The following is a 27390-nucleotide window of genomic DNA, read 5'->3' as shown; positions in this document are numbered from 1 at the left end:
TCACTGTAGACCTGGTCTCAAATTTATAGAAATTCACCTGTCTCTGCATCCTGAGGTCTGTGCCACCACACCTGACACTTTAGTGTTGTGTGATGTTTTATTCTTTTGGCCTTTTGGGGGGTGGTACTACCCAGCTCCCAAATAAATCACACACAGAGGCTTATTCCATTATGAATGACTGGCCTTAGCTTGGCTTGTTTTTGCCAGCTTTTCTTTCTTAAGTTATCTCGACTACCTTTTGCCTCGGGGCTCTTTTCTTATTTCTGTGTATCTCACTTCACTCTTATTCTGTGGCCAGCTGGTCCCTGATGGCCTCCTTCCCTTGTTCTCAAGTTGTTTGCCCCTCTCCTCATTTCTTATTTTATTTTTACTCTCTACCTGGCAGCCCCGCCCATCCTTGCTCCTGCCCTGCTATTGGCCGTTCAGCTCTTTATTAGGACCATCAGACAGGCAAAGAATCACAGCTTCACAGAATTAAACAAATGAAGCATGAACAAAAGTCACACACCTTAAAATAATATTACCCAACACTTTAGTGTGCTTTTTGTTTGCTTGATTGTCTGTCTTTCCCCTCCCTCCCTCCCTCCCTCCCTCCCTCCCTCCTTCCTTCCTTCCACAAGTTCTTGCCATGTAGCCCAAGCTGACTTTGAACTCAGAATACTCTTTCCTTTGCCGCCTATTTTTTTTTTGGCACGGTGGGGGGTGATTTTTCAAGACAGGGTTTCTCTGTGTTGCCTTGGCTGTCCTGGAATTCACTCTGTAGACCAGGCTAGCCATGAACTCAGAGATCCACCTGCTTCTCCCAAGTACTGGGATTAAAGATGTTTACCACCACTGCCTGGCTACATACCGAATCTTAAAAAAATAGAAAATCTGATAATGGCATCATAGTATCTGATTTATATCTTGAAGTTTAATAACAACGATCAGTATTTACTTCGATTATATCTGATTGCTGCTTAGACCAAAGAATATTGAGAAGTTTGGGATTCATTAAGATATAAAATTAGGGGAAATACCTTGAGGAGAAGAAAACACTTATTATAATATGAGCCCAGATTCGCAAGTTTGCCTTTCTGTCTTGGGCTTCCTTGCCCTTTGCCCTGCTCTTTTCTTCCCTTCTTGAGTCAGGGTCTCATGTTTAGACCAGGTTGCCCTCAAACTGTCTGTCCTTCTGCCTTTGCTGATGCTGGGACTACAAATACGTGTCACCATGCCTTGCTGCTTGAGTACTCTGTACAGTTTTCTCTGTTTTATAAGCTAGTGGTTGTTAATACTTGAAAGGATTAAGTGTGTGGCTAATGTCTTCCTGTCCTAGGCATATAATTTAAAGTTATTATTGGTCACCTAGAGCCAAGAATCCTAATTTGTTTCATTAAATAACAAATTCTGTTTATTTCTATATCTTTGAAGAAAGTTGGTGATGTTGATGATGTGTAATACAATGTATTACAACTATCCTAGCTACTGCTATTCATTTTCCCAGGTGATAAAATTCCTGGTATTCTTTTAAATCTAATTAAGAGCACAGTGCACTCAGATTGCTGTTGTTTTCATCACCTGGATGAAAGTGTGAACCTATTTAACAGCTGGCAACAGGTGCCAGCAGAGATCCACCTCTTACTGGTTTCCTCTGTTAACAGGTGCAGAGCTTTTGAGTAAGCTCTTTTTGTACTTCACATTGTGAGCCTCTCCCTGTTGAAGCCATTCTTACTAGTGCATTGTTCTTATGTCATTGTAAGCGTGGCTTCAGGGATGCAAGAGGATGTTTTGTGGATGGTCTGGAGTTCTAAGTTTGTGTTAGAAGATAAGAGGCATGAAGAGTGGAGTGGGTAAGCTAGGCAGAGCCTGTAGGGTTCATGGTACTTTCTTCTGAGGGCTTTGCCACTTTATGCAGAGAGGTTCTAAAGAATGCATATGTAGCAGTTTTGAGACACATAATAAGCTAGCACTAGAGGGAACATAACCAGGAAGGGTTACCTGCTCCGGGATAAACTCCTGTCACCCAAGCAAAAAGATAGGTTTCATCTACATGTGCAGTGTTTACTAGATGTCATATATGTGCTAAAGACTGGGAGAGGTGAGCAGAAATGGAGCACTTTGACTCTGTGGTGGAAAAAAATGCAGATAATTAATGGGGTTTCCCAAAATAACATCTCTGGGATTACTGCATGAAGGGGTCTGGAATGCTCAGTGAGCAGGAAAACAACATCTAGTTAGGCTATCTGACAATCTTATTTCTTACCACTCTTTAACTTCCTCTTTGTCCTATTGCAAAAGCCAGGTATGTGAAATTGCATAGTGAGCTTCACCCCTGAATTCTACCACCGTACCAGCAGATAGGAGCCAGTGAACTCCATATTCACTAGATGATACATTATTGATTCACTTTCCTTTAAAAAATAAACTTTTATATTTTAGGACAGTTTTAAATAAAAGAATTGCAAAGATAGCAGAGTATTCATCTACCCTACTCCCAGTTCTCCTATTACTAACTTTTTACATTAAAGTGTTTTTATTTTTTTAAACAACTAACAAACCAATATCATACCATTCTTACTAACGATATTCCATATTTTACTCAAATTTCTTTAGTTTTAGTTCACTGGTTCCTTTATGTTCTGGAATTCCATCTAAGACTCCTTAGGCTTTCCTTGTCTGTTTTTGATGACTTTGACAGTTTTGAGAATCACTAACTAATCAGGTATTTTGTAGTCTTATCCCTTGGGATTTGTCTAGGATTTTTCTCATGATTAGCCTGAAATTGTATGTTTAGGGGAGGATTTTTCTTAGATCAAGGGTGCATATACAACTTTTCAGTTGGTGTCCATCTTGATCTAGCTGAGGTCTTGCCACTGTAAAGTTAACTCTCCCTTCCCATACTGTATTCTTTAGAAGGACGCCATATTGTATTTAAAAAGTAAAGGGTAACACCCCTCCCTTTTGTCAGTCTTGTGAAGCCCAGGTTGGTCTTGAACTCACTGTGTAACTGAGACTGGCCTTCAATTACCGACATTCTGTCTCTACCTTCTCAATGCTGGGATTATATGTATGTGCCACCATGTCCACTAGGAGTTACTTCTTGATAGCAGTTTCTGTATAAGTTGTTTGTATTTCTGTATGGAGATTTGTCTCTTCTTCCCAATTTTTTATTCAATAATTTGCTTATTTTAGTATGGAGTCATGGGAATTTATTTTGTACTTGAGGTTATAATCTAGTGCCCCTTCGTTTGGTTGCTCAGATCATTTGGTCATTTGGGAATCCCTTATAGAGGAATCCTCATTGGTATGTTTTTAAAATAGTTGGGTTGTTTTCCTTTCAGTACTATCTGCTTTCTGATACTCTTAGGTGCTCTTGTCCCACTGTGTGTATGTCCTAGAAGCAGCCATTTCTCAAGAAGCTCTAATTCTTTTCAGGCTCTGGGTGGTAGATGTGGTCATTTCTGCTGGACTGTCATTGACTGAGGAAGGAATTGCATGCCTTGTGTCCTAATATATGTACACATCTGGCTTTCTCTCTTGGGATTGTTGTTGTTGTTGTTTGAGATTTATTCATTTTTATATTACGTATGGTTGCCTGCATATTGGTGTACTATGTCCCTTCAGAGGCCAGAAGAAGGTGTCAGACCCCTAGAACTGGTGTTACAGATGTTGTTGGCGTTCACGTGGTGCTGAAAAATCAAACCTGGGTTCTCTGGAAGAACAGCCAGTGCTCTCAATGCTGATCCCTCTCTTCAGTTTCCATGCCTGCCTTTCTGTATGTAACAATCCGTATCTCTCAAACATGAGTTCATGCTGGTATCATCAAATCTAATGCATTTGCCACATGAATAATTTTAGCCTCCCTCATTTCTATGTAAACTCTTAGTCTAGTTATGAGGAAACAACATACTTTGCACCATGTCTGTATTCAGTTATTTAATTCCAGTACAGTGGCATCAGAATTGCTAACTCTTATGGGAACAGCCTTTCTGGCTGCCATACAGTTCATGTTTTGATTTTTATCTTTTAGATTCTGTTTCATTTTCAGGTCCACTTGTGGACCCCCACCCCCACCTCCGGACCCTACCATCCTATTTGATGGGGATTGATTCATACATTTGTAAATATAGTATAGATGGTTATGAATAAAACTAAGGAATTTCACACAGATTTACATGTGGACAGCTTTCAGATAATTTTGGTACATACTAAGGTCTTCATTGCCATATTGTACAAAATAGCTATACTGGCTTTTGCATATTTTGTCTTTGCTTTGTTTATTGTGCCTTGTCTTGTGCAATGGATAAGATTTCTTTTCTTTGCTATTTTCCGTATCCACTTACTCACCAAGTCCCCTTCAGCTGCCCACCCCGAAGCATGCTGACATTGCAGTAGAGCAGATGGCACAGAATTCCAGCTGATCAGTTTAGGTGAAATAAATGCCAACATGCTTATGATCTTCTGCAGCCACAAGTGAATCTGACTACTCTCCTTTTTCTTACAACAGCAGGGGTAGATATTCTCAAGGCAGCTTGCACAGCTGAGTTATTGAAGCTGTCTTGTTACTAGTATTAATCAGTTACATAGCAAAACATTTTAAAGTTGGTAAAGTTCTGAGGAGTTAATTGTATTTTCCTCATAACCATTACTCTGAAAGAAACAATGTTTCATTGGTTTGTTTTGGATGCCAGCATTGACCCTAGGGCCCTCACACATGCTAAGCAAATGCCCTACCATTGGCCTACACCCCCCAGTAAGCAATATATTAAAATGTAGAATTATATTTACTTCATGGTAAAAGTTTATTGAGGTTGGATTTCTGTTCCTGCTGGTGATGTTGTTTTGTTTCCTTCGCAGCGTTCATGCAGTCGGAGAGCATCATAGAAGTGCTGCGCTTTGACGACGGAGGCCTGCTGCAGGTGATTGCTTGACTGATAGATGACTGTTAGTTTTCTTTGAAAAAAGTGTAACTGGTTTTTCTGAAGTACATTTTATGAACTATAGACAGTCAATGTGGAGGTATTACATAAAGCTATTGGAACTATCATTTAGAGTAAGCATTTCTCTAAAAAGTGTTCTCCTTGTAGTATGGAAGCTATAGGTAAATGTACGTGTGTCCTGAGGATATGAGGGTGTGGAGATCAGGTCAGATGAGTGGAGCCTGTGAGCCCCCCCCTCATCAGCTATTGAGTGGAACACTGCATCTATGTGGGACCTCAGCATTTACCTAGAAAAAGAACTTCTGTGCAGAGTGGAAGTTTTTGTCTTTTGTCTAAATATCCTCCACTTACTTGCCATGTGAATCTATGTCCTTAACTATATTATGCATGAAATTAGATTATAGCTCAGACACTGGTGAAAAGCCATTCAGTCCTCTCAGCTGGGGAGCAAGAGCTGCAGGGCTGAAGAGGCATCTTCACTAACAATCTGATTTGTTTTGTTCCGTTCTGTTGAGAAGGCCCTCAGATCCTTCTGCTTCAGCCTCCTCGGTAGTAGGATCACAGGCATATGCCACTAAGTCCATTTCAACTCTTTTGATTTTTTTAAAATTAAATTTTTTTTGATATGTTCATACATGTAAACAATACATTGTTACTATCACCCCTTTCCCTCTGTGTGCTTCCTTCCCATTCCAACCCTTCTTCTTATGGTTCAATTTTTAAAAATTCATGTGTTTTAGGACCTAGTATGTTTAACCAGGGCCATAGATGAGACTATGGATTTGGAAGCCTTCACTGGAGCCATGTGGGGTTAACACATCAGCACTCCGGTTTTTATGGCTCTTTCCCCCTTTTCTAGAGATTTGACATACAAGGTGGTTTTTTTTTTTTTCCTCACTTACCTACCACAGTGAAGATAGGCACCATGTTGTCAGCTTGTCTGGTAAATATTTCACTCATTTTATGTTCAAAGGAATCCAAGGTCTAAGTTAAGAGAAGAGCCCGGGATCCCATAACTTTGTGGACTGGGACTGCCCTAGCTGTCCTGTCTTCTCCCAGTGTGAGCATCTGTCTGTATTGCCTTATGGGTTTGTTTCAGAAGGGTCTTACTCAACTCGGCCTGCATGTGCACTGTTACAGTGGTACATGTTACATTTTTACTTGTATCTAACTTGTGACTTAAATCACACTGTAGCCCGTGGTTGGCCTGGAACTCTCTTAAAGACTAGGCATGATGATTTTTTGCCACACCTTCCCAAGTGCTGAGATTACAGATGTGAACTACCATACCTGACTAATAATTTTGAAAAGACATTCCTGTAACTTATAATAAAGACGAGAACGTAAACATTTAAATTAGGTCAAGACAATATAGGTAATAGTTCTACTAAGGTGGCATGTTTTGCTATTTCAGCCACAGTAAAACCTAATGTTGTACAGTGAGTTCTACACCCTCATGTTACCTTTGCATGCCTTGGCTCATAGTAATTGTTAATTTGATGGTAAAATTTACCAAACTCAAAAACCGATCAAAATTGTGTTTTCTTTACTTTATAAAGCTAAGGAAAATAAAGTGCATGAAAGGTAACTTGTTTAGTATTTCATTGCTAGAGCAGGACTCCAGCCAGCCCTCCTCCCCAGCAGACTTTTTCAGAATGTTTTCTGAAGCACAGGGTGCATGCAGTTTCCTAGATACACCCCTTGGATTACCACTTAGCATAGTAGAAATAGAAATCATAATTCCTTTAGCCTTTGATTTCTGTAGGTGGCACTTTAGCCCTGTCCCTCCTGTTTGGAAAGACTATATACATTTACTACATAGAGTACACGGAGACCAAACGATTTCTAAAATGGGCAGGGACCTAGAGAAATTTGTATCACAATCGGAGGTTTACATTAAGGCTCAGCATGACAGGATTCAGTGGCTGCCCATTTTATACAACATTCTTTTCTAACTGATTAGAATATATAAGATGAAGTAATAAACATTTTCCCATTTATGAGCCTTAATCATTCTTCTAACTTAACTCTCATATAAAGAAATGAAGGATAAGCAAGAGGAAAAAATATAGGAAGATGTGTCAGCTCTGTGTTTGTACTATTCTATCAAATAATAAACTTTTGTTTTTATTTGTTTGTTTGTTTGTTTGTTTGAGGCAGGGTTTCTCTGTGTAACAGTCCTAGCTGTCCTGCAACTAGCTCTTGTAGACCAGGCTGGCCTAGAACTCACAGAGATCTGCCTGCCTCTTCCTCAGCCAAGGGCTGGAATTAAAGGTGTGTGTCACCACCACCTGGCAATAAACAGAATTTTAAGATGTTGGAATGTGCCGGACAGTGGTGGCTCAAGCCTTTAAATCCCAGCACTCGAGAGGCAGAGGCAGGCAGAATTCTGAGTTCAAGAATAGACGGGGCTACAGAGAAAATTAAAAAAAAAAAGTTAGAGTGTAGTTCTAGCACCTTCATAGGTGGAACGTATACAGTTTAATCTTTTGTCTTTTTAATTAGCCACTTAAATTATTTTTGAAGGGTCAGTTGTGAGCTATAATTCATATCTAGGTGCATAAAATGTAGTGGGGGATTTGTACAGCAAGTCACCATATCCTTACCACGCAGCTTAAATGCTAAGAGCAGAAATGAGCCAGCACTGGCAGATCCACCTCAGGTTCTTTCCCAGCCAGTGATTTCATGGCAATTTTCTTTTCCTATAGTTTTAACCATCTGAGCCTTAAACTGTAAGTACTATAGTTTCACTTGTGGTATTTGTACTGTTTTTGGCTTCTTTTTTTCAGAATTTTGTTTCTAAGGTTTTCTGTGTGAATTAAAAACTTGTTTTAATTGCAGCTTTCACAGTGTATGGATGCGCTCAATTTGTGTATCCTTCTGTGGTTACAGATATTTAGATATTTGACTTTCTTCTAGTTTTCAGCTATTATTATTAATGAATAATGCTTTCTTTTAGTGAATATGCTTCTCATAGAGTAAAATCGTTACTGGGTCATAGGTTATGTGTCTTTAGCTGAAGTTTTTTTTCTTGATTTGTTTTGTGTATGTGTATGTGTGGGTGTTTGTGGAAGTCAGAGGACAAGTAGTGGAGTTTGTGCTCTTTCTGCCGTGTGGCTACAGGCGGTCAGTCTTGATAGGAGACACCTTCACCTGCCAAGCCATCTTGTGTCTTTGGATTTAGTAGACAGTGCCAGTAGTTTTCTAAAGTGGTGATCCACTTTATAATCCCATCATCAAGAATTCCTTGATTTACGTTTAAGTCAGTGCATTTGTTTATTTTCATTCCTGTGTCTCTTGTTACATCACTGTGTGTTTTTCTGTTGTTTAGTAGGAACTCCCTATGCAATTTTAGATACAAGCTCTTTATTGGGATCATCTTCCATCAATTACAAACTTAATTTCATTATCTAAACCTTGAGTGGTTATATGTATTGGAAATATCTTTTGAGTTAGGTAATTGTGTCTTCAAACAAACAGAAATTCTTTATTCTTGAAGTTTATTCTGTCAGTTTTTGTTTTATTTTGTATATTTTGTGTCTGGCTGAAGAACCACATGATGGGGTTGGGAAGAAAGCTTGATCAGTAAAGTATTTGCAGAGCAAACATCAGAGCCCAGTTAGATCCTCAGTACCCACATAAGAAAACTGGATTCCTGAGACTCACTGGCCAGCTAGCCTAGTCTAAACAGTGAGCTCCAAGTCTCAGTAAGAGACTGTCTCAGAAACAAGGTGAATGACTTTCTGGAGATAACATTCAAGGTTATGGGTACTCCGCAAGAGTGAGCCCGCACATGTGCCTTAGTTGTCCTAACGTCCTTTGCCTTCCACATGCACTTTAAAAATCTGTGTACACTCTTAGGATTTTATTGTGATTACATTGGATCTGGAGATCAGTTTAGAGAGAATTAAAAATCTTGGTGGGAAACTAATCAATATATGTTGTGCAGAATCGCAATAGTATCCTAACCAATGCAGTGTGGTAGAATGTTCTACCACTGCTAGTGCTGGATCACAGGAGGCTGGCATCTTCTTCCTTAGCTCTTGAGTCCTGGATGTGAATCATTTCCATAGGGCAGTCAGTTACCACGATATGATAAATCCTGCTCATAGAGAGGCCATCTGTACCCATCAGCAGTCCCAGCTGAGCTAACGGCTAACAGCCGGCATCACTTAGCCCTCGTGTGAGTGAACTTCTTGGACAGCTAACTAGCACATCTGAACCTTCCTAGGAATGCAACTTGAATTTGCACTTGACTGCAAGCCCAAAGAAGACATGAGCGAGAACTAGTGACTTAGGCTTCATCAACCCCAAATTGCCACTAAACTCTGGAGAGGCTTATTTTGCAGCAGTAGATAATCAGAACACAGGTGTGTTCTGAAACCTGGTTGCTTTGTTTCAGAAATCCCCTTTTGTATATCAGTATATGAGACTGTAACCAAAGTTCTGCATACCAGAGTTTCATTCGTGGCAAACATAGCCATGGGGCTGGAAATTCTGGTATCCAGATGACAGGAACACCATCCCTGTAGAATCGAATTGAAATTGTTAAATGGAATGTTATTTGAGTTCCATGAGCTGTTTCAGTGAATAATCAAGCCTGGAGATCATGGACAAACCTGTATTTGTATCTGGTTTGTCAGAAGTACAGGTGACCTGGAGTCCCCAAAGTGCACAACTGTGTATGGAGCAAGGACACAATTGTCATCTTGGATTCTTGACTGACTCTGGCTACTTAGAATCAGGATTGTATTTGAGTCCACCAGGAGTGGTATTTTCCATAATTTCTCATGGGAAGATACGGCACATCATGCTGTCTTATGAAGGATTTTCTTGTATAGGAATTTAATGGTTTTGGAAATGAGGTACTGTGATACTGCTTCTATTGACTTTCTAAGCAAGAAGTTGGCAATCTTTCTGTAAGGATCATACATTAATTGTCTGAGGGTTCAGGTGCTAGCTGTCTCCATTATAACTACCCAGCTTTTGTTACTGTGGTACAAAAGCAGCTGTCCCAGTACCAGGGAAGCAGGCTTAAACCAGAGACAGAGTCGCTTGGTCTGTGGCTTCTAGATGACTGTCTCCTCTAAATCATCTTAGGAGCAGGCTTCTGTTCCCTTAAGGAAAAGGAAGGGAGAAGGAGTGGGGTTGACTTGTATGCAGGCTTAGAATACCAATTGTTTATTTTAATAAGCACGGAGTCTTGAGTTACAGGAAACATTAGTGAAAGTTGACAGAAAACTTGGTAAAGAGAAAAGTAATACTTCTTGTATTGCCAAGTCCTAGGCATGCTCTGTGTTGTTGTTTAAGAGGTCAGTCTTAGGGGCTGTGTGTGCTAGAGCACTTTGTCACTGACCTAGAGCCCTGGTGTCTAAATTATTGTGGTATTTATTTGTTTGTTTAAGGTATGTGTGCTCCATCTGAACATATGCCTGCAGGCCAGAAGAGGGCATCAGATCTCATTACAGATGGCTGTGAGTCACCATTTGGTTGCTGGGAATTGAACACGGGACCTCTGGAAGAGCATCCAGTGCTCTTAACTGCTGAGCTATCTCTCCAGTCCTCTAAATTCTTAAGTACATGTTATAAGCATTAATTTTTTGATAATTTTTATGATATAGGTGAGCAGATTAATGCACAGAAAATAAGTAAATTAGTAAGTGACTAGGTAAGTGATAAAGCTAGGATTCAAAACCAAGCAATTTCCTCTGAAGAACAAGTTCTTAGCCACTGCACTATAGGGTTGAACCAGGGAGATTACTCTGTATCCCACTATCCAAATATAATATAGATTAATGGTTGGATTAATTTCCCACTGGTGTTTGTTTTCTGCAAGCATAGTTTTGTTTCCTTACACTACATATGCATTTTTATAACCTAGCAACTAATTTTGTACCACAAATAGCCATTTTTAATTAAGCTAAAGGCCATTGGAAATATCCACAGTTGGTATGACAGCCATACACTATAATGCAAGAAGATGTTACTACAAGTACAAAGGGAGCTGGTAGATGGCTTAAAGTGTTTTACTCTTTCTGAGGGCCTGAATTAGGATCCCCCCCCCCCCCCCCCCCCCCCAAAAAAAAAAAACCCAGGCATTGTGCATATTGGTAACCTGAGCCCTGGGAGAAAGTGATATTAGAATTCTTGGAGCTCATTAACCTGCTAGTCTAGGCAAATCCTTGACCTCCAGATTCAGTGAGAAGAGACCCTTGTCTGAAGAAATGAGGTGCAGAACAATAGAGGAAAATACCCAACATTGACCTGTGCCATGCACATCTATGCAGACGTAAATATAAAGGAAAACTATAATTAATAACATATTCTAAGGTTTAGGTTATAGCATGGTTTTCAGTCTTGATAACATTTACATTTTGAACTAAGTAGTTCATTGTTGGGGGGGCATTAAGGAAGACTGTCCTTTGCATCTTAGAGTGGTTATTAAACCTCTGGTCTTTACCCCCTTGATGAAATAGCACATGATTTGTGACAATAAAAAATGCTTTTTCTTGGGCTGGAGAGATGGCTCGGTGGTTAAGAGCACTGGCTGCACTGCCAGAGGACCTGGGTTCAATTCCCACCACCTACATGGCAGCTCACAATAGTCTGTAACTCCAGTTCCAGTGAACCCAGCACCCTCACAGACATACATTTAGGCAAAACACCAATGCATGTAAGATAAAAATAAAATTTAAAAAATGTTCTTCTTAAGAGCTGGGGAAGTAGTTTAGTGGTAGTAATTGCCCAGCATGTTCAGGGCCCGGACACATGGTCCATTCCTGCACTATCAGCATGAAAGCCCCTAGACCTTACTCTCAGCTCACAGGGATCCCTAAGGCCAGTGTGCTTGATTGAAATAGCCTGTTTTCCCCTTGTGACTCCTTTTTAGAGATGGGTAGCCATCTGAGAGGTTGTGTTCAGTGGTGAGCACTGCATGCATGAATTGCAGGTGGGAAGGAGTCTCTAATGTGCTCTTCTGGATAGGGAGGTAGAAGAATTTGTGTTAACTTGAGGATTACCATGTTGGGTTTCTCTGATTTGGGGAACTTTCTTTTGAAACACTAGTGTCAGTGATTTATGATAGGTGGCCCACTGTATATGATACAGATATTTTTCTAGAGCCCAGAATACTCCTGTTACACCCTATCTTGGGGTGTGATAGATCAAAGGTCCCTTCCCTCAGCTGATGAAATCCGATTGTGTTCTGTAGACTTTTATTCTTTAATGAAGCAATCATCTTTTTCAGATGGTTGTGGATCATTTTCTATAACTTTTCCCTCCACAAATGTACACATGCACCACTTTCATGTCTGATGTGCACCGAGAACAGAGAAGACATCAGAGACCCTATGTAATGGTCTTTCCTGTCCCTTTAAGAGACAAACCCCACCCCCATCTACCTAAGGTTTTCTCTCTCCTGAAGAAGTAGCTTCTCCTTTCGTTTCCCCCTCCTCCCTCTCTCCTCTCTGTCTCTCTTTCTCTCTCTCTTTCTGCTCTTCCCCCCTTTCCTTTCCCTTTCCCTTCATAACCCACTAAATAAATACTCACTTTCTCTGCATGGTGTGCCTTTCTGTCTCGTCTCTCACCCTCCATGACTCCTCGTAGGACCAGCTGCCCTGCTGCCAACCCGCTGAAGTCTTTCCCCCCCCCCCCCCCCCCCCCCCCCCCCCGCGACTCCCTGCCTGGGATCCGTCACCCCTTGAGGCCTTCTGCCTCCCCTTGGGGGAACTGCACTGGTCTACCATTACACCCTAGAACTGGAGTGGCAGGTGATTGTGAGCCATTATGTGGGTTCTGGGACTTGAACATAGGTCCTCAGCAAAAACAACTGGAGTGTAACCAGTCTTTCTCTGTACTGGCATTTTCCAAATAACGACACAGAGACTTATTAATTATGAAAGCTTGGCATTAGCTTAGGCTTGTCCCACTAGTTCTTATGACATAATGAATTTATTTTAATCTATGTTCTATCACATGACTCCTTCATCTCTCCATCTAGTTCTTGCTGCTTTCTCCATGTCCGGCTGGTGACTCCGCCTTCTTCTCAGAGTTTATTCTCTGCCTTGAAATCCCTCCTATATCTCCTGCCTAGCTATCATTCAACTTTTTATTACACCAAACACAGCAATACATTTTAACACAGTGTACAAATATCCCACAACACAGGGGCTCTTAACCTCTGAGCTACTTCTGCAGCCTCTGTTTTTCTGGAGTGAGTTACCTACTCTTGTTCTTTGTTTACATTTCAATACTCCCAACCCCCTTTGTGTTTAAGAAACTTCAACATTATCAAACCTTGGGGGGCTGGAGAGATGGCTCAGAGGTTAAGAGCATTCATTGCCTGCTCTTCCAAAGGTCCTGAGTTCAACTCCCAGCAACCACATGGTGGCTCACAACCATCTGTAATGGGGTCTGGTGCCGTCTTCTGGCCTGCAGAAATACACACAGACAGAATATTGTATACATAATAAATAAATAAATGTTTAAAAAAACATTATCAAACCTTTTCACAGTACAGTTACTCATGTCACAACCATTATTTGCTTTAATATTTGTTTTTGACATACGTCCTATTTTTGTTTATGTTTTACTTGAATTGTTTATAGTTAAGCTTTAATTTTTGAAACAATCATTTTTTAAAAAATAAGTTGTCCAATGCGGACACTAAGAGAGACTTACATAGATATAATCTTCATAGAAAGTAGAAAAAGACAAGATCTGAGTAAATTGGGAGCATAGGGACCCTGGGGGAGGGGAGAGGCAAGGAGGGGAGCAGAGAAAAATGTAGAGCTCGATAAATATTAAAAAAAAAAATAAGTTGTCATTTAGTCTTACTAATGGTGTGTTTAATCTTTTTAATCTTTATGCTTTCTGCACTATTTTTTATTTTTTTGTTGTGCTGCTCCCATTTTTAGGTTCAATTTTAAGATACCCTTTAAAGATGAGTTAAAGCTTTTATTTATCAAATTACCTCATTCAAATTACTATTTAATGCCATTTTCTCCTTTTAACACTTAAAGCATGGCATTTGCCTGATGTGAGATTTCAATTATAACTAAATGATTGGTATTTCTGTTGTGTCTTTGGTTTATACTTAAATAAGAAACATTTATTTTGTTTTTCTAATCTTGTTTCTTACTGAATACCAGCTAATGCAATGGTATATAATTCCTTAGCGTGAGTAATTTTGCTTTTTTGTCTCTGATCTTTTGCTTTGTTATCTTTATGTTTTATTCCTCAACATACAGGGTAATAGATTTCCTGAGTTTTGTTTCTGTTCACATGGGATCATAGCTCCTTATGCTTAAATTCTTTGATCATCCTTCATTAATATATGAACAGCATGCAGTGTACATGTTTAAATTACATAAATTAGAGAGATTGACATACTATTTTACACCTGGAAATCATAACTACAGTCAAATAATGGTCATATCCTCCTTCCCCAGCAGTTTACTGTATTCTCAATTCCCCATGTTTAGGTAGCCTCTGGTCAGCTCTCTGTCGCTGGATTCCAACACTCACTATAATAGTTGTGAAATTTACTTATGCTATTGTATAAATTAATAATTTGTCTTTTTGTTGCTGAGAAGTATTCAGTTCTATTGGTATGCCACAGTTTATGAACCTGTCTGCCTTTTAGCAGAACTTTGGATTGTTCTTGGACTTATCACAAAGCTTTTGGGAACATTCATGTTGCACGAGTTTTGATTGGTCTTAATAATAAAAATCTGGAGCCAGATATGAGGGTAAATGCTGAAAGATCAGAGAGACAAAGGAGCAAGCCACAGTTAACTCTTACCTTGCTAACTCCTCAGCTGAAAAAGGGCTGAGCTCCTGTCTCCTCCTGTCTTATATTCCTCTTTCCGCCCAGCTATATCACTTTCTGTCTGTACAGACCTCCAGACCTCTATAGTTAACTAATAGCTAACTCCACCCCCTGATCTTCAGAGAAGTTTTATTTGTTAGAGCACAAACAAAACATCATTACACATTTGTATCAAAGTCTTTATACAGATAAATGCTTGTTTTTCTTGGGCAGATACCTAGCAGTTGAAGTGATTGTGTCAGTTAGAAGGCACACATCTGTGTGTAAGAAATTGCCATGCTTTTTATAAAGCATTTACTCTCATTCCCATCAGCACTGCATGAGCATTCCAGTTACCCGGTAATCTTGCTGATCCTTTGTAGCACCTGCACTACAGGATGGTTCACGAGTTGGGCAAGGGACTGGAGATTAAAACACACCACACCACACACACACACACACACACACACACACACATCATCCTTGAAACAAGAATGCCCCCCTTGAATCAAGAACACCAACTTTATTGTGTTCCAGGGCAGCTTATATAGGGTCTCCTTGACCAATGGCCACGCCCCAACTCTCAGCTGCAAGCCCACCAGAAGCCACTTCTCTGCCATCAGGAACTCCTAAGGGTCTCATGCCCAGCAGCTGCAAGCACAGGAAAACAAGTTGTTTGCTCGAGCAACTACAAGCATTGTTTACTGAGGCAGACAGGGGTCACCGGAAATTCAGGATCTGGGGGTCCACAGACCCCAACAATCCTTGGCATAGTTCTTTTTAATTTGAACATTTTATTATAAGTGTGGTATCTTGTTGTGGCTTTAATTTATGTCATAATAGCATGCTGTAAAATACCGTATTTCTCATTATTCAATATTTGTTGATTAGTTAGGGTAAAAGTCCTCTTCATCAAATATTTGCACATACTTTCTCTTAATTTGTAGTTTGCCAATTTGTTTTCATTACAGAGTCTTTTAGGAAATGTATGTTTTGACAACTAGTCTTTTTGGTTGGGTTTGTTTTGTTTTTAATGGATAATAGTTTTTGTTGTTGTTGTTGTTGTTGTTGTTGAAGTTTTTGCTTATTCCAGAGTTGCAAAGATAGTTTTGTTGCTGAAGCTTTAGAATTCATTTTTTTCTATAGAGCTGTGATATTTTTTTAAAAATACTTTTTTGTGAGACTGCCAAAGAGGTTCAGGTCCCAAAGAGGATGAGTGGAGTCAGTGGGGGGTGGGGATGGGAAAGGGACAAAATCTGAAGGTGAATCAGGATGGGTGCCAGCAGTGTTTTAATTGTAAAAAGAATATTATATAGTTGCACATAGGATTAAATGGGAGAAAAGAGGGCCTGTGAGCTAGGCTGTGGCTTGAGATCAAAGATTGAGGAATTGACCTTGACAATAGGCAGCTGTCCTGTTAAATGAAAGGGCCACAAGTTCCTCTTTCCAGATATAAGGAGAGTGACTACTTTAGCAAGCTTCCACGGTACGGAGACCCTTATCCAAATGCCTGACCTTGAGAAAAGGACGTTTTCTGGAGACCATGCACTATACTACAGTTTCCTAGTCTTACTATATGGGCCTGTTCCCCTCATAACGCAAAAGGGAAGATCCCAATGTCTTACTATTTATTCATAATACCATACCATTCTGATTTTTTTTATAGTTATTAACTGAACTCTTGCCCTCCATGGCCTCAGACTCTGGATCTGAATTTTATGTCTTAAACCACACTTTGGGGTGTCTTCTGCATGGTCCAGCCATGATGGGATGGGTTCCAGGGAAGGTAGGGGCGTGTGGATTAGAAATTAGGTAGGAGGAACAGAGATATGAAAGAAATACAGAGACACAGGATAGTACCGGGAGGGCAACTCAGTGGATACTGAATATCAAATTCACCTGTGTTTATTTTTCATATGCTTTTGTACCCAGTACAAAAGAGGGGGAAGAAGGCAAAAGACTGCTTTAATATGATACAAAGGACAACCAGAACAGTTATTTGCTTCAGTGCTTGAGACATCAAGCCATCATTTCCTGAGTAAAGCATTTGATGTCTCTGGTAGGAAATGAAGTAAACACACCCTAGACCAAGTATCCTGTAGACAACCATTCCCTATGTCAAACCTCCTATTTTAAAGTGAAGGAGCAGGAGTATACTTGAATTCTCTGACCTTTGGTCAGGGTGGAGCGGATCCACCTCTATGGCCATCTTAATGTCCAAAACACCAAGTAACCACACCCTACATCAGAGGGTGTGTAGCCACACCTGTTGTTAGCAACTTTGAAAAAGCAAAAATAAACTCAAGGTGGAACAGACTCAAATTTGTGGGTCCCCACAATTTTATCCTGGAATCAGTTGTATACCAGGCTTTTTTCTTTTTCCTTTTTTTTGAGCCACCAACTAGCTCCCAAAACATGACAAGGAAACTTCTTACTTGTTTTGAATGCTTGGCTGGCTTAGGTTTGTTTCTGGCTAGCTCTTTTAAATGAACCTGTTTCTCTTTATCTACCTTTTGCCTCGGGGCTTTTTACTTTTCTTTCCTTCTGTGTATCTTACTTTTACTGTTTCTAGTGTCTGGCTGAGGGCTGCCTGTTTCTAACCCAGGCGCCTCTCTTCATTATCTCTACTCTTTTCTCCTCTTCTTGTGAGCCTACATTTCTCCTCCTATTATTCTCTCCTCCGACCAGCCCCACCTATCATTTCTTTTCCTAGCTTTTGACCATTCAGCTTTTTATAAGACCGTCAGGTGCCTTATACAGGCAAGGTAAAACATATGCAACACATCTTTGCATAATTAAACACACAACCTTACATTGTTAAATGCAGCATAAACAAATGTAACACACCATTACATAATTAAAGTATATTCCACAGCACAAACAAATATACCACATCTTTGCCTAGTTAAAATAATTCTACAACTCAGGTGTGCCTAGTTAATAGGTTTTCTGTATCCCTATAATAGATTTCTTCACTAATGCAGCAAGCCAGATCAGGCCATACTAAAAAAGTAAAAGAACAGGTTTATTTTGAACAAAGCAACTTCCTGGGGAGTCCTTCAGCCCCAGAGATGGAAGTGGGAGAAGGGGCAGGAGAAATAATAAGGCTGAAATAATATGACAGGGTGCCTTTGTACCCTCTAGGCAAAGGGGTGATGACATGTCTGCCACAGCTGGGTTGTGCCCATATATAACGCTTTGCGTGGGAACTTGGGCAGCTGACAACTTCAGGGGAGGAGCTGCCGCTGCCGCCAAGAATTCAGAACTGGACTTTTTGATGATTTTTCTTTGTTGGAGAGCCTCTGAGAGAGTGGAGTGTGGTGAAAGAGAAATGGGGCTTTCATAGGCGGCAGCTGGAAGCTCCAGCCAAACATCTTGACCTTTTTGGATATAGGTTCAAATTTGGCTTCCTGTTGGCATGGGGCAAAGTGGGGAGGGGGTGTCGGGAGTCAGTGGGTTCGTACTCATTGGGAGGTATGGATGAAGAAGCATTTGATTAACTGCCATCATGGAGACCTCACGTTTTGTTCCTGGAGGAAGCAGAGAAGACAAGCTGCTAGGAGAGGGGAAATAAAAATTACCTGAGAAGAATGAAGACCGCCAGAAAGAATGGAATGGAGATGTGCCCTGGTTGTATTGATGAAGTTGTTCAGACAGTTTGTGGAGTGACTCAATAGTAGTTTCCACCAAGCCAGATTCCTTGATGAAGGGGCAGCACTCTTTCCCCAGGAACATGCAGGTGTCTGTAAGACGGCTGGAACAGAGTTACACCTTGACATTAATATTGAGAATCAATACATTCTCAATATTAATTGAGGGAAAGACATTAATATTGAGAATCAATACAAATGAAAGTTAAAAAGGTGCTGGAGAAGTGTGGTCTACAGTGCCGAAATGCTGGAACTTTATCAAGCAGCAGTGGTCACCAACTGGTCCACACCATGAGATTAATTTGTATGCATAATATAAAATAGGGTAAAGGCTCATGTTTCCTACTACATCATCTAGTTGTTCTGGTACCATCTGTTGAAAAGACATTTGGTTCTTTACTAATATCATTAATGATTTTGTTGAAAATGAGGTGACTTATACATGACTTGCCAAGTTTCATTAGTCTATCTTTATGCCAGTACTACTGTTTTGATTATTAGAGGGTTTTTAAATGTATATAAAACTTATGTGACTTAGAAGTATAATTACCATTTTAAGTCTATAGTTAAGCAGTGTTAAGTATGTTCACTGTTGAACAGTGACCGCCATCGTCTAACTCCATTCTTCCTCCCAAGCTGAAATTCATTATCTATTAAGGAGTTAGTTCCATTCTTCCTGTTCCCGGTTCCTGGCATCTATGACTCTATTCTCTCCATGACTGTGAGTGTTCTGAGTGTGATATGCAGCTGTACTCACACAGAATGTGTCTTTTATGAGTGGTTTATGTCACTCAGAGTTAGTTCTCAGTGTCTGTACATTGAAGTATGTAGTAGTAGCATCCTTTTCTTTCCTCTTTCCCCTCCCGCCCTTTCCCTTCCCCGTCCCCTTCCCACTTCCCTTCCGGTGAGTAGTGTTAGTGTATGTGTAAACCACCTTTGTCTAATTCATTCAGAGCACTTTAGCTGTTCTGCTTACATGTCAGTCTGAGTCTCATTTTCAGGATTGGTGGTTTGTGAGACTTTTGTTTGTTTATTTTTTAGTATTGGTATGGGGTTTGGGGTATTTTTCCAGAGTGAGGTTATTGTGTTATGTGATAATTCTGTGTTTAGGTTTTTTTGAGAATCAATATGCTAATTTTTAAGTAGCTTTGCTATTTTATATATCCCCAATACCAATTTTTCCACATCCTTTCAGAGAGAGAGAGAGAGACAGAGACAGAGACAGACAGAGAGAGTCTGGTTTGTTTAGGTGTTTTTGTTTTTGATTTTTGAGTAAGAGTCTCACTCTGTAGCCCAGAATGGCTTGGAACTGACTCTGTAGCCCAGGATGGCCTTGAACCTGTGGTGATCTTCCTTCTTCAGTCTGGAACTACAGGGCAGCTACTACACCTGCCTGTTTATGTGCTCTACCTTCTTCCTTCTTTTTAGTTAATTATTTTTGAGTAGCCATCTAGCTTATAGAAAATAGTGCTATATATTTGCTTTGCTTTTCCATAATGAATTATTGTTGTTGAGTATTTTTCTCTGTGTCTGCTGCCAGTGTGTGTGTCTTTTGGGAAAATGTCTTACCAACTTTTTTGTCCCCTAACCTACATTTTTTTTTTTGTTTTGTTTTACTAGGCATTGCTCCCAGGGTCTTCTTGTGCATGCTAGGCATATGTTGTACCAACTGATCTATATCCAGAGCTCTTTATATGTTCTAGATATTGATCTCTTAACAGATACATGACTTGTAAATGTTTTCTTCTCTTCTTGGGAGGGAGTGTTTAGCTATAACTTAATAATTAAAATTAAAGAAATTTTTCTTTAAATATAGAAAATAGAAGAATTTTCATAAACTTGTTCATAAACCATTCAGATAGACCCAACAAATATTAACATTTTCAATGTTTCTTATCGATTCATACATATTCTCACAAACTGTATTATTAAAGCATATTAAAGAAATTTACAGACTCCTGTATGCTTAACACATACTTTCAAAATTAAAAACATTTAATCACATCTACCTTATCTTTCCCCATACACATTTACCAGAATACCTTTTGAAAACAGTACTACTAATGGAGAAAGTAATGGCATGTTTTGATTTCCTAATTATTATAGCATAGCAGCTAGTCTTGGGCTGCATATTCCTTGGAGTGTTATCATTCTTACTTCCTCATTGAGGTCTTTATGTCCTTCATCACTGAACTGCAGTAACTGCTCCCAACTTCTTTCTCCGCTGTCCTCTACACTACAGCCTGAATACTATCTTAACACTAAGTCAGACCATACTGATGGTCTCTTACTGCCTCATGGCCCTTGAATTTCATCTAGTGTACATGATCTAAACGTTGTCATGGCATCTTAACAGGGTGGACATCTTTTTTTTTCTCCCGCCTTGCCTTGAAGCCTTATTTTCTGATGCTTTACTCCTTCAAGTGCATAAACTTGCAGTCTGATTTTTGGATATACCATGTTCTTTCCTCTTTTACTACATGTGTGGCTTCCATGTTACTGTTCCTTTCAGTTTAGTGTAACATGCATGAACTCTTTAGATGCACTCTCCTCATGTCTATCACTTGTTTAGTATTCTTCACAGTCTTCCCAGTATTGCTTTAATCATTTCTCAGTGTAGAAATATCTGTCTATTACTTAGGGTTTCCCCTCAGATTCCCCTGTGTCTTCAACTCCATAATGGCAGCAGCCATTAGACTCCAGCACCTCACTGGGAAGGAAGTGAATACTCTGGGGCTTATGACTTATATGAAGTGATTGTGAAGGAGATTTTCCTATGGGGTTTGTATTCTTTGCCGAACATAAGTAACCAATAACATTAGTTTGTGGTATTCCATATATGATGTTTAAAATTGAACCAGATTAGTCTCTCATTTTAATTACAGAGTGTGACCTATTATTTTAATGTGATTTTTTTGGGGGGAGGTGGTTTAACCTGAAAATCAATTGTGGGAATGGGCTGAAAGTAAAAGATACCAAAAAAATTGGTTATTTCTTTTATCTATAATAACTCTGGGTTTTAGCATTTTCATCCTTATATTCTTCCTTTTACAGACCGAGACAACACTTGGCCTCAGTTCTTATCAACAGAAAAGGTAAGTAGGACTTACATATGGCAACATGAAAACATGCTTTCATTTTTCTGTGGTTCCTATATACTTCTGCTCACTTTACTGGGTCATTCTCTGATGAATAGGCAATACTATACTATAAAAACAGGACACGTTGTAAGAGCCAAAGTTGCATTTTAAGTTTTAATTATCTTTCCTAAGAGGTCTATGAAATAAAAATGTCTCTGATCTGTGTGGAGGCTGAAAAAATTCAGGCCCATTTCCACCTTGTCTGATGGTCAGAGAGCTTGGAGATTGACAAGCATAGTTGCACGTCCCAACTCAGATTGTGATTGCTTGGTTGTTTTGAAATTAACATAGCTCATTCTAGTAAATCCAGGGCCTCTTGACAGCCTCTTACTCAAGGACAGATTGTTGCTGAAATGCTGGAGGCAATAACAACGTTCTTCACTCCTCTAAACAAGTTTTTTTGACCCACAGGCACCAGGCGTGCTTAATCACTTGTGGGCGGGAGGTTTATAGGCAGGAAATATGTCCAGATATATGCTTGCTCCTAACTGGTTGTAGGTTGGAGGTATGTCAGGATGTATGCTTGCCCCTTATTGGACCTGATAAGAAATGCAATGAATTCTGGATTTTCCTTCTTAAGTTGCTGTAAACCATGACTCAGGATCAATTCGCAGGAACCTGTGATTGGACCTGGCCAGTATTAAAGTTTGCTTCAAATTTGGCTTTAAACTGTGGTAGTGGTCTTATTCTCGATCAGTGGAATTAAAAGAGTTTCTTTTGTTTTCTGTATTGTTTTGTTTTGTTTGGGACAGAATCTTACTATGTAAACCTAACTGGCCTGGAACTTTTTATGTTGACCAGGTTGGTTTCAGACTTAAAAGATCTATCTACCTTTGCCTCCCAAGTGCTGGCATAAGGTGTGTTCCATGGCTTTATGCCATGTATTTCTAAATATTACGTTTGGAAAACCCAGATTAAATCTGAATTCTCACATAGTACAGTTAGATAGCACACTATTCTGGAATGTTTCCTGTTACTATAACAAAGACCTGGAATGATCAACTGGCAAAGAGAAAAGGTTTGTTTTGACCCATAGTTTTAGAAATTTACATCCCAGCACAGCATAGTGAAACCAAGCTTCTGACCTCGTCATAAGAGTCAAGAGATGTACAAGGGTCTTACACGCTCCTTCAAAGACATGCTCCCAATGACTGATGATGACCTTTCACCCTGTCTAACCTATTAACAGTGTCTCTAGGGACCAAGTCTCCAATCATGGGCCTTTCAGGCACATGTAAGATGCAAAATGTAGTTCTGAACTTGTCATGTATAAGGGTCTTTACTCTGAGCAGAATTACCCTTATCTTGTAAGAGTATCAGGTTTGTAAGACCTTAGTAACTTCTCATGAGCTCTATGAACTCTGGAACTAACACATCTAGAATCAACATAATAGAAAGGAAGGCAAACCTTGATTCTAGGAGAGTGAAAATCAGCCATGGAATTGGTTTATGTTTACGGAAATGATATTTATTATCAAAGTCTGGGCTTTGAGATGGAGAGGTGACTCAGTGGTTAAGAGCACTTCTCTTGCAGAGGACCTGGGTTCAGTTCCCATCACCCACATGACACAGTCTTCTAACTTGACATCTAGTATTGTATTCTTTATTTGTCTCATTGAATATGGAATCTTCCATTATTCACTATGTTTTCTGTGGGCTTTCAGGAAGACAGTTGTAGCACAGGAAGGATTTAGACAGGAAAGAATGTGAAGGAAGAAAGTCGACATGATTGGGAATAACTGGTGAAGTGTTAGACGCAAGAGATAGCAGCCTGCTTGCAGCATCTTAGATTCCTCTATATATTGGAGTGGTGATGCACCCCGTGTTCAGGAACTTGGAGGACAGCAGAGATACAAGTTCTGGTGAAGTTCATTTGTGGAAGACCCTAGTACATTGGAAGAGAGTACTGAAATCAGATGCTGACTTTGTTGTTAAGGGGTATGGCACCTGAAACACAAGTGCCCTAAATGATGTCTCAATCATCTAAATAGTCTTTAAGCCAAGTGCAGGTTAACTTGTGACTTCAGGGTCTGTTACTGGTACTGACTGTTTTCTGACAGGAGGGCACCTGCTGTGCGTGATCTGTTTTAGGGTGAGGAGTTTTTGGTGGGGGCTTAGAAATCGGAGCACCTAACATCAGTTCACCAAAAAAAAAAAAAAAAAAAAAAAAAAAAAAAAAAAAAAAAAAAAAAAAAGACTGAACAAAATTGTTCTTTACAAACTGGGATAATGAGTTCACTGTGTGGCATATATTACATAGAGTGTAATGCAGTGTGATTGTATAAAGCTATTTTGAGATGAAATGAGAATATTTATTCAGGTACTAGTCAGCTTGCCTCCCAGATCCCTTCTCCATCTCAGAAGCATTGTTACAGATAGAGACAGGATCTCTGAGGCAAGTTGACTAGCCAGCCAGATCAGTCATATTGGCAAGTTCCAAGTTCCAGATTCCACTGAGAGACTAGCTCCATCTATAATGTGGAGAGTGATGAAGACACTCAACATCAACTTCTGGCCTATGCGCGCGCACACGTGCACACACACACACACACACACACACACACACACAGAGAGAGAGAGAGAGACAGAGACAGAGAGACAGACAGAGACAGATGCATACACAAAACAATGCATTCCCATACACATACATACCCAAAACACCACATAAGGTGACATCTTTAAAGAATCACATGGAAAACCTGCCATTGTAGAATGCCACACCTTATGGAAATATACTGTAAAAATTAAGACATTGCCCGACAGAGATAAGACAATCGTGGCTAAGGGAGAAGCCCTTGTCTAGCAAACTGGCTTTTTAGGAAACATTAGTGGCCATTCCAGGTGGAAACAGATTTAACCAAAGAAGAGCGCCAGAAAAGACAAAACAAGTTGATATATATTAAAAATGTTTCCTGATTAAAATTTTAATTAGCAGCTTTATAAAAACAAATAATTAGATTTTATGAGATTTACTGCATGGTGTGCATCACATGTCTTACAGTTGAACAAAGGACGGGAGTGGTGGATAGAAGAGGTGCACTCTAATCTGACCTTGTACATAAAGTGACATTATTCATAGACGTGATAAGATGAACCCTGGAACCGTCAAGGCCACTTTGAGGAAGAACAAAGGTGTGCCGCTAGTACAGTAGTCACAGAGATAAAAGGGTACTCAGTAGTTGTTTTTAAATGATAGAAAAGGAGGCCAAGGGACCAAAAAGCCGCCAATAAGCTAGAAAACACAAAGCCCATGGAAGACTGAAGCCCGGGGTGTGATGAGTGCACAGCCATGTGAGCATCAGGCGTGTCAGGCTCCTTAAAAAGCGTGTGGCTTCATCACACGCTCTATACAAAAATGGACTTTGTTTTAGACTCATGCTAAATACTTTACCTTTTAACAATATTTTCTTAATTCTTTGAGAATTTCATACAATCTGTTTTGAACATATTCACCTTCTCTCTACCCTCCTACCGAACTTTGAGATTATTATTTCTTTCCTCTCTCCACCAAATCCAGTTTGTGCTGCGCAGCTGGTTTTGGGAGTGACTCCTGCCCTGGTGCATGGTGGACCTAATCGGGATCACATCATAAAGAAAGCTGACTCTCCTTTCCCCACCAAATGTTAATATGTCAATAGCTCACCTAGTGGTGGAATTTTGTGCCCATCTCTATGCTGGGATTTGATCAGGCTGGAGCTTGTCCAGATCTCATGAAGTGCATCTGGAAAACACTGTTTCCTTTCTTATCTCCCACCTAAGGTCTTGCTTCCCCCCACCCCCATGATCTCTGAGCCTTAAGAGGAGGGATGTGATATGAATGTACCATTTAGGGCTGAGCACTCATAGTCTCTTACTGTCTATAGGTTGCCCAGGTGAAGGTCTCTGTGTTAATTGCCATCTGCTGCAAGGTCAAACTTCTTAGAAAGGCTTGAGAGGATGCTCTGATCTGTGAGCATTGTGATAAGATATTCGAGTTGTTTCAACATATGTCCAGTTAGCATAATAGTATTAGGTCTAGGGTTTATGACCTATTCAGCCACAGATTCTTAGTATGAATTCCATATCATGAAGTAGGCCTTAGAGCCAATCAAAAAGTATCTGGTTATACCCATAACATTTGTGCCACCTTTTAAAAATTATTTTTAAAATTAATTATTTTCTGTGGGATGTGGGTGTGTGGAGGTGTGAATGTAAGTGTGTGGAAGCCAGAGACAGCTTTTCTCAAGTTGGTTCTCACTTTCTACCTTGTGGAAGCAGAGTCTGCCTTGTTTCTGCTGTACAGTATACGCTAAGCTGTCTGTTTTATGAACTTGTAAACTATTTTGTCTCCAACTCCCATCTTAACACACTAGTGCTAAGGTTAAAGGTGCACACCACTGCTCTGACTTTTTTCTTTTACTTGGGCATGAAAATCAGGTCTTCAGACTTCTTTAGCAAGTGCTTTCACAGGCTGAGCCATCTCCCCAGCTCTGAAAGAGAGAGAGAGTGTCAGAAGTTGACCTTAGATGTCTCCCTCAATTGCACCTTTGTTGTTGAGATGGGTCTCTTACTGACCCTGCAGCTCAGATTTGGCTAGACAGGCTGGCCAGCAAGGCCCAGTAATCCTTTTTCCTCCTTCCCAGTGCTAGGATACAGGTGTGTGTCCCCACACAGCGGGTACGTGTTCTGCTCAATACCATCTAATTTTCTTAAGACAAGATCCTTCACTGAGTCTGGAGCTAGGACCATTGACCAGCAAATCCCAGTGATCCTCCTATCTAGACACACCTCCCCACTCCTGGGGTTACAGGTGCAAGCAACCATGCCCAGCTTTTTACATGGGTTCTGGGGATCTGAACTCAGGTTCTTTTATGTTTATGTAGCCAGTTGTCTTCCTAGCCCTGACCTATAATTCTTGTTTAAATTTTGTCAATTATTACACTTTCCCCTTATATTTAATTTTGTTTCTTAGATGGAATAAATTATTTGTCTTTCTTAGCTTTCTAAATGACTTTGAAATAAATAGAAGTAATGTCTACAAGTAAAAAGAAGTAATGTCTACCTATTTAGCCCAGACCAATCTCCAACCCATTTATAATGGACAGTAGTGGGTTTATATATAAAAGCTGAAAGCATAAAATTCTTGGAATAATGTGTCAGTGTTTCATTAGAATTATTTGCAGCCTCAGAAATTTTTTCTTAAGATACTAAGAACATATATCAAAGAAAAATGGTAAATTAGATTTCATTAAAATTAAAAATGTTTGCTATTTAAGACAACACTCTCAGAAAAGACAAGATAAATGTATTGTTTGTGCCCATGTCTGAGAATGTCTGTAATACATAGGCAGCCTCATAATTCAGATAGTATCTCAGTCTTAGAAAGGAAACAGAACAGATAAGTAGTTCGGTAAATACATGAAAAGGCATTTGGTATCATTATCATTAGTGAAATTCGTATTAAAACTAAAATTGATGTGTATCTATATTATACAGGGGAAATCCTGTTCATTTGTCTGAAGTCTCTGCTCATCTGTCTCTTGTAAAAATCATTGGGAACTACTAAACTGTTGATGGCTCTAAAATTTTACTTGCCCCTTCTCCATCTATTTTTGAAATAATCCATTATGAGTAGAATAGCAGTTGCCAGATGTTAGAGATTGTGTTTAAAAATTCAGGTTTCTGATCTTTGTGCTACATGTAATAATCAGATTCTGAAGATGGACCTTTGTAATTTGCATTTCCAATGAATGCTAGGTGTTTAGGTTCAAGTGGTCCACATTTTTTAAAAGAAATACTGTGTCCAGGTATGGTGGCCCTTCCCTCACCAACTGTAGTTGCAGCATTCAGGAGGCTGAGGCAGGAGAACAGTGAGTTCAGAGCTAGCCAGA

The 27390-nt window shown here is 39.8% G+C and overlaps 1 protein-coding gene across 1 annotated transcript in view; it reads left to right on the top strand.

Annotated features, from left to right (window-relative positions):
* The window catches only part of Tmem131 (transmembrane protein 131), a 156356-nt gene that overhangs the window by 40202 nt on the left and 88764 nt on the right, over positions 1–27390 (top strand). Inside the window, 2 exon segments of the mRNA XM_038342315.1 lie at positions 4840–4901; positions 21435–21475. Coding sequence (XP_038198243.1) covers positions 4840–4901; positions 21435–21475 — 103 coding nt within the window.

Source organism: Arvicola amphibius, chromosome 9 (assembly GCF_903992535.2).
Source record: "Arvicola amphibius chromosome 9, mArvAmp1.2, whole genome shotgun sequence".
NCBI lineage: Eukaryota > Metazoa > Chordata > Mammalia > Rodentia > Cricetidae > Arvicola > Arvicola amphibius.
This window is presented reverse-complemented; position numbering and strand designations above follow the sequence as displayed.